Here is a 17,568-nt window from a genome sequence, read left to right on the forward strand (position 1 = left end):
AGCCGGGCCATCGGTTGCAGAAACTGCTGCACCTTTCCCTGCCCAGCCCCCGAGGATTGGTGAGTGGGGCTGGGTTCAGGCTATTGTGTGGCGGGAGGTCTTGTTCACCGAAGGAGAGGAGTCGCGGTGAAGCGGAAGAGAGGTCCCAGCAGGAAGGGGGCTAGCGGGGTACATTGCCGGTGCCCGGAGATTGCCACAAGGAGTCCAGAGAGCCAGGTGAGTGGAGCTCAGTGTTTAAATTGTACGTTGGGGGTGCAACGGGGTACATTGTCGATGCCCGTCCCCCATGTGGTTGCCCTAAGAACACCAGGTGTGTCCTCGCAGTATTCCCAGATGCCACGTTTGGCAGTGGGCAGCTGTGACATGGGCGTATTTGATGTGAAGACTCCCAGTAGGGGACTCAGGGCACAGAGGTGCCAGCACCATATTTCCTGTGGAGGCACATTTGTTTTTCCACGTCCCAGTGGGGACTAAGGGCGCAACAGTGCCAGTGCCAACATTTTTGCCTGCACAGCTGCCCAGCAAGGAGTGGGCAGCTGCTACATTTAGGCCAGTGCATTGGGCACTTTTCGGAGGTTGCTGCATTTGCAGCTAGGCCCTGACATTTATGGACATAGGGCATTTTAGCCCTAAAGGAAGACCAGTTGGCCAGGGTGTCAGTTGAGTATTGGTAGGGCACAAGGCCCTAATGTGATGACCAATGTGTTTATGTGATGGTACTCATGCTTACAGGTATTGCATAACGTATTTATGCTTGTGATGCCTACTGTGATGCCTATTGCATAATCTGTTATGCTAATGAGGTTTGGGCCTAATGTAGTTTTATGCTTAATGTGATTCATGTGCAAGGGGATTTGTGCATCCTATGTTTTATGTTGCAGGATATGATACTAAGTGTCATATGTAGGTAATCCTTTTTTACCGATTCTAAAATACCGAATTTTACCGATTTGGTATTTCAGAATCAGTAAATGGGATGTAGATAATGATTCAGTAAATTTTACCGAATCGGTAACATTCGGTATTTTAGAATCGGTATTTACCGATTCGGTAATTCCTATTCATTCCTATGGGCCTGGAGGACCATAAGAATGAATGGGAATACATTCACAATTACCGATTCAGTAAATACCGAATCGGTAATAGGGGGAACACATTCAAGAGTGGCAGGGTGTCACATTGACACCCTGTTGCACCCCTGATTCGTGCGTGTGTGCACATGTGGCACACATACATGCCCTAAGGAAATGTATGTCTGCCACATGGCACTGTTGAAAAAGCACAAAATTGCTTTTTCAAAGGTTTTCGATATTTACCACCAACTTGTAGTTGGTGGTAAATAACGAATCCCTAAAGCACATAAGCATTCTTAAATGTGCTTCCCACATCCCATTTACCGATTCGGTATTTACCGATTCGGTATTTACTGAATCATCACCTACATAGGAAATGGCTCAATACCGGTTGGTAAGCCTGAAATTTACGGAATTTTGGGTTTACCGACCGGTAATGAGCTATCTACATCGGGCCCTAAGTTCCTAATTCCACCAGTAGGTAGTGGTTGTAATGTAGGATCCTCCCTGAGCACCACAATAGCAATTCAAAGTAAAAATAGTGTCATCAATTTAAGCAATTCAGAATCATTATTAAGCACAGACAAATCAAGCAATTCAATTGATGTCCTCAAAGGGCCAGATAAAACCAATTGGTTGAGTCGACAACTGCATGGATTTTTTTTGTTGTGGCAACTGCAGCTCTTGTAGATGGGCAGTCAGGAGAATTAGAGAATTTAACGACAATAACATGGGGAATTTTAAGGTTACTACATTTATCAACTGTGACACGACTTTTGTCGTATATGTAATTATATGCTCCTGCTCCAAAATTTATGTGGGGAGTACAATTCGAAGATTGCGAGACAGAATGGCTGAGCATTTCGTGCACTCAAAAATGGTGACACTAGATATCCAATTGCAGCGCTCTTGATACAAACTCAAGGAGAATCACAGACACATAGTTTTAGATACCATGGAATTGATTGTGTGAAAGCTGACAAGAGGGGTGGTAACAGGACCCTACAATTAAGACGTAGGAGTTATATGTGGATTATGAAACTGAGGGCTGTGGAATTTGGTCTGAATTTGGATTCAGAACTACAGTACTTTTTGGGTCATTAATTTATTTGGTAACAATATATGTTTCAAGAAACTGTATAGACAATTGTGTATTTTGGTTAACTAACCACTTGTTCAGATATTTAAATATGTAAATATATGATCTGCCTATTTACAGTATCTGCAGACATGCAATATTCTAGTTTGAAGATTTGAACTATTGTAATTAGTGTTTTTGATTATGTCTAATACTGAACATTTGATTTTCGAGATATTGCTGACCTATTTATATTCGTTTTTCCTTCTTTCGCCTCTTTCTTTCCTTCTGCTTAACTAATGAATAACTATATCATTTAGAGATAACTTTCCCATGACTTAAATTTGATAGAACTTGTTTCCGTCTAATACCTTCGAAAGGGGTCACTTTTGGATTATAGCTATGAGGAATACCTGTACCGCGACTAGGATTTGGTTATAGTGAGTAGGTATACAGGGAAATTGAACTTTAGCACCAAGTGTGAATATCTGTTTACGAACCGGCAGGTTGGGAGTTCAAGACCCACTATGGGCCTCGTGTTGATTTTGAAAATTCTGTTTTTGAAGATATTTATAATATTTAAACAAAAATAATTTTTACCATATTCCTTTGTAACAACTTCTAATAATATTAGCTCTTAGTATATGAATGCATTGGATTTATTATTTATCTTTGTTTGTATTGGACGTATGATAAACGACATAGAAAGGGGACTGAGATTGTCGATGGATTTAGATCACAAGCTTTACATATATAGAAGCTATAAACTTCATTATTACAGGATATTGGAGTGGGCTATGTGAAATTGTATATTTGGATATTAGAATTCTTGTCTATTATAATACATACAGTTAGATCACAAATTATGAACCACTGTAAGATGGCGCGTGCTGTCTAACAGTATTTAAAGGACGGTCAAAATGGCGACTACGCTGCACGCGAGTCACAATAGAATCAGATCGACTTACTGCTTGAGGTGAGTGCGGTTACGGAAACGGGCGATTTTGACTAATGGACACATATACTTATGTACTGAAAGCTCCATTTAGCCTTTTCAGATCACGTACCAGTAAAATTGGCGATTATCATTGCAGAGGTGAGGTATACTTTATGTTTTACCGAACTCTTGATAGTAAAGTGGGGAAAACAATATTGAAGTGGTAATTTACGGCATGACCTTAACTTGATTTTTTCAGATTATGAAATTGTGAATACATAGTGATTGAGGATACAGAGGGGATGTATATTCAACTGCACACAAATTCTGCATTTACGAATTGGGGGTGTCAAAAATATTCACAGTGGTTCTTTTGTGTATTGATAGGAGTAATTGCGGGCGATATTGTTTTCCTGGTTTAATATGGAAGATATGAAAAGAGATCTAATTCATTGAACCTGAATTCATTTTCATTAAGAAAATTTCTTTTCAAAACTCATTTCTAATGAACATTAAATTGACTTGAGCAACACCCTGTTTCTTATTGTTTTTGTCACCTATGGACTTTCTTAAACAGGCATTTTCAAAATTGTGATTTAAAATCCAACTTTACCATTAAAGAGAATTTTTCAATACAATGTTATAGATACCAAACAAGAAATTCTCACCTCGTCCCAATCAAAAGTTAGTCCTTATGAAATGTAATAATGCAAGCCAATGTTATCCTGTGCAGGTAGGCATCACAGTAATGAAAAAACGAATGTAGGAGTTTTTCAGTACCAGGACATGTACAACGTAAAAGTAGCTGCCCAACCTTTTAATAACAATCCACCCTGCCCTTATGGACTGCCCAGGGCCTATCTTAGGGATGACGTATATGCAATAAAAGGGGAGTTTAATGTTTGGCAGGGGAGTTATATTGCATGGCTGAATTGTCAGTTTTAAACTGCTTTGTGGCTGCACTGGCAGACCTGAGATATGGTTTAAGGGGCTACGTAAGTGGGTGATACAATATGTGCTGCAGGCCCACAAGTAGCATTTTAAAAGGCCCTGGGTATATGGTATGCCACTCTAAAAGGGACTTATAAGTAAAGTAAATATTCCAATAAGGTGTATACAAATTTAAACATGTTTAGGGAGTCAGGACAAGCACTTTAGCATTGATTAGCACTGGTAAAGTAGACACAGTCCTAAGTCTAACAAAAACTAATGTCAGCAGAAAAACAGGATAAGTAGGCATAACGCTTGGAGAAGACCACCCTAAGGCTGCCAGGTCTAACAGCTACCAGTTATGCCAAATTCAAAATTGGGTCTCTCCTAGACAAAGCCATACTTCCAGTGAATTTCTAATACATAGTTAAGCTATTTGTCATGCTGGGTGGCTATAGAAGTCTATGAGGACAAAATCCCTATAGCTCATAACAACAAGATTCAAAACCTCTTGTGCTGGATACCTCTGACAACTCTCAGTCTCTTGATATCAAAACCTTTCCAACCCAACCTATGCCCTACTTACCTCTAGCAAATACTTAAATCATTCTGTCTCTTCTAGAATTAATGCCTTGATTCTCACTGTTCAAAGATTCTATCTTGTGTCACTTAATATACATTTTAGCATGTTTATTGTGAACAGTATGTGGGAAGGAGCACTATTTTCAACTGTTACACAAAAATACGAATACATAAATTAAACAGGTGCTTTATTATTTCGAGTTCCCTCAATTTCATATTTCATATTCTATAGCGACACATTGCAGTGAGCAGAAAAAATAACCACATAAATGTCCTTCAAAGTCTCTTCCCTACCTGTGTGTTTCCTGCAGCCCATTGGACAGCACTGATATTGATGATCAGAGTCTTTCCTGGAGGGGCACTGTAATCATAGTTTCCCACCTTCAATGGCCTGATGGTGCCTTCAGCACCCCGCTGCCAGTTGACAATATCATATTGTGCTGGAGAGTTGCCACGTTCATCAAAGAATGTCTTTTTGTCTTCTTTTTGCAAGTGCACCTTCTTAAGATAGTGGAGGAGCTGGGGAGATGATGAAATCACTTTAATGGCAAACAGATGTTTCATTGCATCTTTAAATATTTTTACGAAAACAGCTTTATCTTGTGTCTCTTAGCTCTGGCTCTTTGTGATTTACACAGATAATTTAAGGCATCAAGAGTAAACTAGTATTTCCAAGCCTAATTGTATCACAAACTTCCTAACAAATGCTTGTGCTAAACTATGTTGGATGATGAAGGGCCATCCAAAGTAGTACTTGTTTTAATATTTGTGGCTACTATCACCATGACCAGGACATGAGGTTACTAATGGATTGTGCCAGCTGATTATAGTTGTAGGGTACAGGCATTTTCACCTCCATCATAGTGGGGAGAACCTACTGGCTCTCCCTGGTGAATCTAAGAAGTAGGTTGTGATGGAGCCCATTCATTCTCCCTGCCTCCGTGTGCAGTGTGCATGAGAGTGGCTGAGAAGGTTTTGAACACTTAGGGGCTACAATAGTTAGTTGTAGTCAGAGCTTTCTGTCTTATCTGATTGTGTGTGTCCCTGTTCTTTTCCTCTCTTTTGTCCTCCATCTAGAATGTTTTTTAAACCAAGTCCATCTATCAGTCTTGAGTAACTATCCTAGAAACAGCGAACAAGCCATGTGTTTAGTCCATTTAAACTGGTTAAACCCTTTGCAACAGGTTGAGCTGTGACTTGGCCTGAGCAACACCTAAGTAACGGGATAACCAAATGACAAAGCCAGGCCGCATATTTCTTAATAATAAGAAGGCTGCCAGCTTGACCCCAACAACCTGTACTTTGTCTTGCTGAAGAGTTCTGTCTTAGTTGCTACACAAAACCCCACAAGGCAGTTTCACCTGCCACTGATTGCTGTGAAGATGTAGGACACTAAAAGAGAAATTCACTTCAAGTTCATTGGTTCTCCCCAATGTTTTGGAGCAATGGTGAATCTGATAGTAGATTAATCTGGGAACACTGCCTCAGTTCTAGATGTAAGTTGATACCTCCACCCTATACAGTATGCCCTCTTTAATGTCATGAAGGTCTACACATCATCTGGAGAAATGCTATAAAAAAACAAACCCCTAAATATGAGAAGGAAATTGTACTGCTTCTGAAGTAACCAGGGAAGGCCTGCCTCTGTGGGGAGGCCTTGCCAAGACAGCAGACTGGAATTGCTTCCTTAACAACTTGGATTGATTTTTCGATAGGTCCCAAAAGCTGTTGCACTTATTCTAGAACCAGGTATGAGAAAACCGTCTTGTGCTTGACCCTCACATGAGGTTGTTTTGATTACACCTTGTAGTTGTGAAATGTCTTTCTGTGCTAGAAGAGCATATGTAGCCGGTGTTCTTGCACCATTCTTTCATATGATATCTTCTTGTCCTCGAATATTACAAAAGTGGTGTGTATACATCCTGAATTTGCTAGTATGAGCCTATCTGCCCCACCATGTGTTTGCCACTGCCAAGTCTATCCATGTCCATGTGTACCTGTGAGTTACAACCTCCAGTACTGCACCAGAAGGCACCATTGTCCTGAGATTCCATCCTTGCCTTCCTTAGTGGAGCCTCACTTGACCCTCCTACGTCTATAGACTTTACAGCCATAGAGTACAGTGAACACTCAGACAATATTGTGAATGTTTTCGATCCTTGTTTTGGCCAACATGTTGTTGTATGTTTGAAACTCAGCTAGGAAGTAACCTTTAGCCCTGGCCAAAGTTTGTGTTACACTGGCGTAAAATAGCATGATACTGTTAATTTTGTGTTACTCTTGCTTCATGAAATTCCCAACATTATACTAATATACAAGGTCATGTAATTGTGTGTAGTTAGTGGTATAATGTATGTGAGTGCACTGGAGCAATACATAGGACAGACTGCAAGAGGCTGTTGCTTGATGTGTTTGTGTTTTCTTGAACTGTTTTGGTTTATCTGGAAATGCGGAAAACATTTCTTCAAAATATAATCTCAAATGGTGTTTTTCCATTTTGTGTAATTATGCATACATTTTCTGAAATTTCAAGTAATTAAACCAAAGCAAATTTCACACATTTCACACACCACTAGTAGTCATCTCTTCTTTGCTGTGTAAATGTATTTTCAATATTCTGGGTGACACTTAATTTCCTAGCTTTACTTTACCTTAAGAAGTATAGAATGACATAGTGTGACACTGAGACAAAATACGGTATTGTTGAGATATTGCCTGCAAATTGGACAAGGATATTATTTTGTCACATCATATGAAAGCTCAAGATATTAACATAGAATATGAACTCATTTGTAGTTTAAGTTCTAAGGCAGACCATAACTAGCAACATCGTATTTTTATAACTGGTTATCAGGGGTCATAGCTTGGTCAGTAATACTGGAAGGGTGAGCTTTAGATTTTCCAACAATCACACTGGCATATCATCTTAAGCATTTTATGGGAAGCGGGGCTTAGGGGGTAGTGGAAAGAGATTGGGGTGCGTATTGTGTCTGGTACCATAAACACAGTATTTTATCTAATAGCCATGTTTTAAGACCTGAAAAACAGAGATAAGAGTGTGTGTCTGTGTGTGTTTTGTCAGAGTGAGTGTTTAAAATCCCAGGTGAAATCGAACAGACATCTTACCATACCAACTGATAGCTCTTATACTCAACAATGTATTTAATAGTACATTTGTTAAGGGGGTTTAAGATCTCTAACACCCCCAGAAGCTATGTCCCTGTGGTTATGTCGGAAATCTGTTTCAAAATAGTTTTTTTCTTAATTTATTCTATTTATTTTATTTTATTTTAAAGGTTTTATATAGCGCTGGCTGGACCCGGAGGTATTAGAGCGCTTTACATGAGTATCAGACCATAGTTGCAGGTTACATCATTAACAAAGTTTACACAGTTATTAGAGCTTGGCAAACTTAGTTACATGTAAGGTCGAGACAAACAAAAAGGACATATACATAAGGGAAAAATCAGGCAAGGGGAGAGATTCAGGGGAGGGGGTGGAAGCAGGCGGAAGAAGAGAGAGAATGGAGGAGGGAAAGAGGAGGGGAGGGTGAGAGACACAGCATGGAAAGAAGAGGGGGAGGGTGACGGGGACACGAACCGGTAGCCGAGTCAAAGCTGCGTCTTAAGTCCAGTAAGCTGTGATCCCCGGGAGAGTGGTATAATTTCCCCATCTTTGTTGCAAGAGGCTCCCCATACGCAGTGGACTCTCTCAGAGGAGTCTCTGAGACTCCAAGGCCTACCTACTGGATCCTTCCCCAAAAAGGGGCGAGGAAGTGCTTTGGCAATGGGTTGCCATACCATAACTCTACTGTGAGTGGCTCCCTTGGCCTGGTGGACTCTCTCAGTGGGTTCACTGAGACTCCAGAGTATAAGAATTGGATCTTTCGCCAACAAGGGGAGAAGGAGTGCTTAGTCAATGGGCACAAAAGGACAGGGGGCTAGGTGGTATAGCAGGCAAGGGGAGAGATTCTGGTGAGAGGGGATAGGAGCAGAGGAAGTAGACAAAATGGAAATAGCCTTCACCAGTGTAAACATATAAACACTGACAAATACCTACACAACCACAAATTAAATGCCATTCAAAGAAAGGAACAGGAAAGTGAAAGAGGCATTTGTATTTCTTCCTGAAGGGGGCAATACAATGTAACTTTGTTATATAAGGTAGCAGCAGAAAGACTGGGCTAACATTACTCTGCTTTAGTTTTGTTGTTTAGATATATCACTAAAATATTGTTTATTCTTCGTTTTGATTTTTGTGTTTTTCTGTCTTTGGTCTACATATGCAGGGTTCAAAAACATGTTTTATAGAGAATCAATAAACATCACAATCATATTTGCTATTTTGGTGACAATTGATTCATTTACTGATAGGTAAAATGGCTGGCTTCATAAGAATCTTTCCTAATATGTACCATCACATTTACCCACAGATATAGAAGGGGTGAAACACTTTGATACAGCCGCCTCTTTTCTAGCAATTCAGTACTGATAGTTGGCGATTTGACAAATAACACAGGCTTTAAACATTCAATGCAAGGTGAATTGTCAGGTATATGTGAAAAAAGTGTTGTCAACAAGCGTCAGGGATAGTGGTGCAAACATGACACTAGACTTTTGGAAAACATGGAATGCATTGCCACTTGGAATGCTGCTGCAAACATTTCTTACCATATTCTTTTTTTATTTTTTTTATTTTTATAAAGTTTTTTTACTTCATGCAAAGAGAAAACAGCAAGTACAAATCAAATATTTCAGAGTTGTGCGAAATAATTAATTACATTCATCAATAGGAGTCTGTAGTGAAAAAAGATACACCTTGAGTGCATTATACCATCCTAAATCCAATCCGTTATGGGTGCCCATATCTTTACTCCCATAGCCCTCCTCTTTGTCCCTTTATTTTTGTAAATAGCCATTTCAAGATTGTATATTGCCAATAGTCTATCGCGCCAACTGAAAAAAGAAGAGGAGTCGGGATTAATCCAGTCTCTTGTGATAGATGCTCGTACCACGGCCATACAAATAAAGAGAAAACATGTTGTAGCTTTTGATGTTGGTTGATCAGCCATTCCCGAACTACAGCCTATCAATACAGTCTCGACGGTTAAGGTAAATGTACGTCCTAAAATTACAGCCAAAAAATTTTCAATATGCAAAAAAAACCTCAGAAAGTTTAGGGCATTGAAAATTTCTTACCATATTCAACAAAGATTGGAGTTATATTGTTTATATTTGCAGTGATTCAGCTATGGATATGAAAATGTTGTGTGATGACCTGTCAAATAGATACCAGAACTGAAGCGCTTCCCTGTAAGTGATCCTTGCCACTTGTTAGATGCTATGCAAAAAGCAACTTTACAACCTCAGAGTTAATTAACAATGTTTGTGGTCCATTCTGGTGCACTGTTTCGTTATACAAGGGAACAACAATGCAAATATTTCTTAATGTGTGCTTTGTGTGGCATCAAAGAAAGTGTCACCCCAACTATGGGGTCGATTCCCGATGTCAGTCGGAAGGTCTATGAATCGGATTCGAGTTTGCCGAATCCGATCCGGAGCCCTTGTTTCCGACCGACTTATTCCCAGCTCTGAACGACCAAGTATGATGCCTGGAAACCGTTAGGGCTGACCGAATCGGTTTCAAAAGGCATTTGAACAGGTCGAGCCTTTCTGCAGCCTATTCGTATAGCTCTATGGACTTGGTTTCCAAACGAGCAAGTACGATGACCTATTTGAACAGCCTTTCCGATTCGGTTTGCCCGGAACAAAACGGCTGCTGGAATTGGTCTTTGTGGGCCCATAGCAGGCTCCCTTCACTCAGGGCCCTCCGATTTGGGCCCATGGGAGTAACCATGGGTCTCCACTTCTAAACCATGCACTGTGTGGCAGGCACCATGGGTTGCCCACCACAGGGTGCACGATTTTCCCCATACACCCCTTTCTTCAATGGGAGCCTGTGTTCACGTTCGGAACATAGGCTTCCATTGAAGTCAATGGGAGTCTGACCAAATTGTATCCAGATGCATATGGATGCATCGTACTCGCTCAATCGGGTTCCCTCGATCCGAGTTATACGGAAAGCATTCCGGAACCGATTAGGTCGGTATGCTTTCCAAACAAGATCGGGATCAGGCCCTATGTCACTTAGATGGTGGTTCTTAGTCCTATACTATATTATCCATATGGCAACCGTTTACAGAATTTTTGCTCAGGGTTGATGCCATAGGTGAGAAATGTGAGGCTCTTCGGTCGCATATTGATAGTAATGTGAAAAAATGACATTCCACTGTATGTTGATTTCTTCTGGCAAACCTGACTGCTGTAGTGGACCTAATATTAAAGTAGAGGCTGAAAACACCCTTTCTCCTAAGTGTTCAGCGTAATTGGTGCAGATGTGAAACATCTCCTTGATAGTAGACTGGGTGATACTTTTAGTGACTTTAGCACTGCAACAAGTTTCATGTTAGAATGCTTGCCACTTGGTAAGCAAAGAAATGTTGAAGAGCAATTGAGGAAATGTTATTTGACATTGCATGAGAATTGGCTTGCAATGATGCATAGAAATGTCCCTTCACCGTCCGTGGCATTTGAAGTCAATGAAGCCTCACTGTGGTACTCTGTGCAAGTTCTAGATCCTTTTGGTAAAGGGGAATTTTCTTGGACTTTTGGAAAGTACTGTTCATTTTTTACCGCTTCTATAACTCTGTGGGCATACGCTGCCACTCAAATGCATATGTTGCCGAACCTGTCACAGAGAATCACAATCTTCAGGTGCACCAGTATTGGCATGGAAAGCTAGGTCAGTGGATAGAGTTAGCAAATTGTGTATTGGCTGCTTTGGCGTTCCCCGTCTCAAGTGGCAAAGTTGAGAGGGCCTTTTTGAGGATAAAAATGTACATGAAAAGGAAAGAGAGAGCTCAAATGACCAAAGACTCACTGAAAAATTATTGTATGGTGTTCTACAATAAGTTTGATTTGTAAAAATGTATTTCGACCTCAGATACACTCTACATACACCGTCTATATACCATGCATTATCAGTGCAGAAGGCAAGCAATATTAAAAGCAAAACATTCCATTAGTACTTTATAAACATTGTTTCTGTTGTTTTTTTGATGGCGCGAAAATGTGTGATCACTGATAACCACTGTTTTTAAGGTATTGTAATCACTGAAAACACAAACAAAAAACACCAGAATTCACCAGAAATAGGAACTGATAACAGGAAAGCCTACTCATGGTGTATAATTTACAGTTGCCTCACCAAATTTCTTAACTCAGCCCTTAAGTACAGCCTGATGGCTTAAAAGAGATCCGTTCATAAGAAGAATTATGCATAAAATGCTACCTCTGTAGTCAATGCTTTTAAAATCACATTTGCTGCCCAGGTGAAGGTGCCTCACTTACCTCTGATAGCCTTCTCACTAATCCTAGACCATTTGTAATGTAAGGGCATAGTGGGTGGCATCCAAGTCACACAGGCACAGAGGCCCCACTCTGCTATCCCAGCAATGTGCCAGCTCCAACATTTAGAGATACTTGCTGCTCATCAATTTTTTGCCTAAAAGAATTCCACTTACTCTGCATTGGGGTTTGGTGGAACTTGCAGAAAACAGAGATTACACAGAGTTCCACCAGCAGGGAGAAATAGGCAAGCTACCCTGTTTGCGCTGTGAATTAGAATGGGGAGTGCATTCCATGCTAAAAAATCAACACAATTGGCACCAATCAGCATGCCAGAAGGCACAGCTACTCTAGCTGATTTCACTGCAGCACATGTAGATGTTCTGCTTGAGTGGCAGCCTTCTGGTTGCAACTGCCAGAGACCACCAGCTTTAGAAACATTTCACTGGATGTCCTCCTAGAGCCTGGAATCATGCTAGGGGGCACCAAATCTCATTTTGTGTCCCCAACTTACTATCTTGGTGGTATGGGATATAAAAAATTCTTCCATGCCATGATTGGCAGAATTTGGCCAAATAGAGTATCTTGCCCCTCCCCACTCAGGAGTAGCCGTTTACAGGACAATGTAATGTCAGCCATTTGCCATGTCTAACTTGTCATGAATGCCTGGTCAACATTTTATGTATTTTGCTGAAACAAACCTCCAAATGTAGGGTCTGTTTTTGAAAAATCGTAGGGTCTGTTCATAAAAAATCAGAATGCCCATCCTAGACTGAAATTAGCTGTCCGGAGGTGCATGGGCTACTAGAGAATACTTTCCAGCAGCCATGCTACTAGAGACTCCCCCATCAGAAACTCAGAAACGCCTCTGATTCTGAGTAAGCCAAGAACCACAAAGTTAGTAGAGCAGGATAAGTGCTCATTTAAGGTAATTACTACCTTAGGCCTCAGGCCCCTTTCAGCCCGCATCGAACCATGATTTACAACAGAAATGAAAGTGCGTCATTCACTGATGACCTCCACACATGGAGTGAACAGACTCAGCTCTTTAGAAATGGTGGATCTAATCCTAGTTCCTGCCTGACCATACTAACAGTAAAGTACAATTATCATGCTCTCAACTGCACTGGTACTATTAGGAAAGCTCCCAAGCCTGCACAAAGGCAGAGAATAGATTGAGTTAACTAATGTTATATAAACACCTGTGTTTTTTGCTTCTATCCCATCTGCAAAATTGAAGAGCAACACAATTGGAGTGCACAGGAGAACATGCTATTTACAAAATAATGCCCCCGACAGCGCAGAGCACATATAGGCGGTCACTCTTCTTTAATTGCACCGCTGCTCAAGAACTCAAAAGTATGAAGAATCTCCTATCCTTTAGAAAATCTTTAATTAGAAGCTCATCAACCTAATCCTCTCTAACCTTGCTCCATTCTGCATTACCCTTATCAATGCCTCAATAAGCGGTAGAGATATCCCGCACAGCCACAATCATAACACATATCTAATTACCTCCTTATTTAGGGCCCATTCTGCACCACAACAGCACTAGACAAGATGGTAACCAATCAACTCTCTGTCCATCTACAGACCAACTGTATGAGTGACTTTCAGGTACATTATTGAGAATTCCTAGAGTTTAAAAACTGGACTGGCAAATAAAAAAGAAGTAAGGTTTCGGAACAAGGCATTGGCTATGCTTTGATTCGACCTGGCTCTTCTCTCGTACCTAGCCTCATCGATTCTCTTCAGCTAACCCTCCCAGACCTTTTTATTCTCATGTTGTCAGCGCTGGGACACCCCCGCTGGGGTTAGCTGTGCGCTTTACAAATTTCTAAATAAATAAATAAATAAATAAATAAATACATAAATAAATAAATAATAAAATAAATAAATAAATAAAATCTGTCAAGGACTTTTGACACCTTTTTGAAGAATCACTCGGTTGGATGTGCTGGAGTCGAATGGCATATAGCAATTGCCACCAGGCTCCTTCTTGTCTCATATTATGGATTGTAGAAACCCATAAAGATAGGCAAACCCACCAATCCTCATCAATGCTCTTCAAGAGCCTGCAATTGTAGATGATGACCACAGGTGCTGGAGACACTAAAATCTACCTCAATCCAGGCAAAATGTCTGGGTACCCTTCGATATACCTTGTGTGTAATCAAGAGGTATATCAATTGGCTCACAACACAAAACCCTTGCTCCTGTGCTTCACAGCACCACTTTCATTCAACAAAACTCCATTGGCCCGTCTCCAGCACTATTGCACTAGATACACAATGTGGTAATGCTGTTTGACAGTGACATAAGCTTTACTCCCCAAGTCAATGCAGTCATTAAGACCGTGTTTCACCACAAGCTCTATAGAATTCTCCTTACAATACCCATCTTCTCAATTGGCTTAGTTGTTACTGTTGTTGCATTCTACCTGGAGTACTGTAACATTATCTACAAAGGCTTCCAGAGAGTCCTAATAAAACCATGTAGCCTAGCTCATAATCTGCCTAAGACAAAGACATTCATTCAGATCACAACTGCCATCAAAGGAATACACCAGGTCAGAATCAAGTATAGCTCTAACTGCAAAAGGTTGTGATGGGATGAAATTATAACTTTAGGAAAACCCCAAAACGACCCTAATATGACCCTGCAGAAAGTGTCTGCAATGCAATGCAAAGTACACAATTGTCAGATTAGGTGGAGGCCACTGGTGTACAGTAATGTACCCTGACAAAAACTATCTACGGCCCACTGAGATATTTATTTACTTACAGTGTCATACATCAGATCATAAAATATGCACCCACATTACTTGCACACATGCTGATCAGAACAGGCTCACTGCTTACTTTCCCAATCTCATATACATATAATTTGCCTGAGGGAAATACTTACCTGCCATGGGTAGAATTTTGAGATATTTGCACAGGTTCCTTGAATGAAAAGCCCTCCATCTTGTATGCAGAGCCTCAAATCCTCTAAAGCAAGCACAGTGGCATATACTGCATTGTAAATATTGTGGGTGATTCTGAAGTCCATCATGCTGTCAATTGGTAAGCTGTCCAGTTTCTCATTCCCTGTACACATCTTGGTTACATTATCCTTCTTTAGGAAGTTGCCTTCATTCAGCCACTGACAACCAAATGTTTCTTCCCAGAACTTTTTCATAAAAGTATCTTGTGTGGATAATGATGGGTGAATGCCAATAAAATACTCTTGGAAATTCATCATGTCTCCACTATGGATTGCAAACCCAATGGTACCGGCCAAAAGTTCTGAGAATTGATTTATGGAGACGAGAGAAGATGTTGACCATGCTTCGCTGGCAATCCAAATCTTTCCAGTGATATTCTGCCTCACCATCTCATCCAATAGAGGAATGAGCTCAGCATTAGATGAAAAAACAACAATTGCATTAGCTGTTGAATGTTTTATCACTTGGATGATATGTAAGGCATTTTTATCTGCTCGGTTTAGGAGGATATTCTCAGTAAAGGCCACACAAGCCCCGGCCTTGATTAGCTCGCGCTGCACTATTTGACTTCCCTGTTGTCCATAATCATTATTTGCAGCCAGGATACCAACCCATGTCCATCCCATGTGCATCACTAGCTGGGCCAGTCCATGGGATTGAAACTCATCACTGGGGATAGTGCGGAAAAAGGAAGGGAACTGATTCCGGTCACTCAGAAGCGGACTTGTTGAAAAATAACTAATCTTTAAAAAAGAAATACAAAAATATTTAACAACTGTGCAGATTCATTTGTAAATAATAGTAGTAGTATTATTTGAAGTCATAGCTGATCATGCTATCAATAGAGATCAAGTCCATAATTGAAGGAGCCTGTTAACACTGTTTTACAAAATGTTTGTTTGATATTGAATTAATTTTCTTCAATTTAAATATCTTCTTCAAATTAGGGATTCAATCTATTCCTCAATTTTCAAAATAGGCAGCCACATAAACAATGGTGACACTATGGAAAAACAATCAGATATATGTTGAATGTGTCCCTCCAAAGGATAACCACATCCAGAAAATATGCCCAAGAACACAAATATTGAAAATATCACACACATGATTCAATTATTACTGTCCTTTATTTCTCATTATAATGTATGTTTTCTCAGAAAGACATCTAGGAATGGATTGAAGAGCTGGTAAATGTAAAAGAGTGGTTGATAAGCTCTCTAAATGATCTGATCAGAATTCATCTAAATTTTGTGCACAACTGAGGATCAAAAAGTTAGAGATAATTTGTAGAGGTTAGAGGTAATTTCAACCACTGGGTTAAAGAAACACAGCCCATAGAAAAATACCTAAAATCTAATGGTACACAAAGTGAGATAAACAGCACAAAAGAGCATGGGTATGCCTCTCTCGAGACACGTAGAGAGCACTGTGTCTAAAATAAAGAGTCACACTACCCTACACATACAGGAGAGCACAGCTAAGCTGGAAGAGAGAAAAACATTGCCCACAAATGAGAAAAAGGTCATATGAACTCTAATAGTCAGGGTAGAGAGCCGTCAAATATAGCATAAAACACATTGTGATACAAATTAATTATTTAAACAACACAGATGACCATCCCTAGCAGGAATCATTATTCCAAATAATTCCCTGATTTAGAAATTTGAAAATAATTGAAGTTTAGCCTTAAATTTAGAACCACAAACACACTGTAATCCAGCCTTGAGACAACCCTGTGAAGAGCATCCCTCAAGATAAAATCGCAGTATGGAAGCCTAAAAAGTATGTGTCTGAAAAGAAAGGGCTGATGGATAATTCCCATCCCATCTACCATCAATGTATAAGAATGGAAGTTTTTGAACCACTTTCTGTTTCAGTTCCACATTTCCTCTGACCAAGGAGTTGCTCCTCAGAGTACCCAAGATACAAAGGCACAGCTGGTGTTTGCCTAAATGGTTTTTGCCTATCAGCTAACTTTTCAGAGGGGAGGGAACATCAACTGGAATCTAATTTCAAGGACCAATGTCTGCCTTGTTCTAAAAGCCTAAAGAGTACTGCCTGATAGAGAGGGAAGGAGCGATCCAACCCTGCAGGAAGAGCTGACTCTTGGTGTGGACAAAAGTGATTGACCCTGGCAATGTGGTCTGTCCACCAGAGACTCACAGCCCATGTGACTTGTCTGTTCTAGACTGGGAACCAGTCCCTGAACTCCTTCGAGGAATCTCAGCCTGTCTGAAGCATGCCCGAGCAGTCTCCGCTGTCATCCCTATTGTCTCAAGCCATAGCACATGCCAAGTGCACCCAGTCTGCCTGTCTGAAGCTGGGACTGATGTTTCCACCTGGCACCCACTGTGTGGTCAGACATTTGAAAATAATTTTTTGTTGTTTTATATTGCGCAAACTCACCCTCAAGGTCCTTTAAAGCTGTTTAAATTCAACACATGCCCTGCACTTTTAGATGAGGGCTGCGGGATTGCTACATTCCAAGTAGGCCCTGTGTGACTGCCATTATGATTTACAAACATATAGGAAGTGGTCCCACTGAGGCCATGGGGCTAGTCTGCTCATAACACTGA

General features: G+C 40.5%; 1 protein-coding gene across 1 annotated transcript in view; it reads right to left on the reverse strand.

The window, feature by feature from the left end:
* The window catches only part of LOC147678559 (vomeronasal type-2 receptor 26-like), a 30,695-nt gene that overhangs the window by 11,395 nt on the left and 1,732 nt on the right, over positions 1-17,568 (reverse strand). The window contains exon 2 of the mRNA XM_086946599.1: positions 4,895-5,119. Within this exon, the coding sequence (XP_086802725.1) occupies positions 4,895-5,119 (225 nt within the window). The remainder of the gene's footprint in view (positions 1-4,894; positions 5,120-17,568) is intronic.

The sequence above is a fragment of the Lissotriton vulgaris genome, chromosome 12 (assembly GCF_964263255.1).
Source record: "Lissotriton vulgaris chromosome 12, aLisVul1.2, whole genome shotgun sequence".
Lineage (NCBI taxonomy): Eukaryota > Metazoa > Chordata > Amphibia > Caudata > Salamandridae > Lissotriton > Lissotriton vulgaris.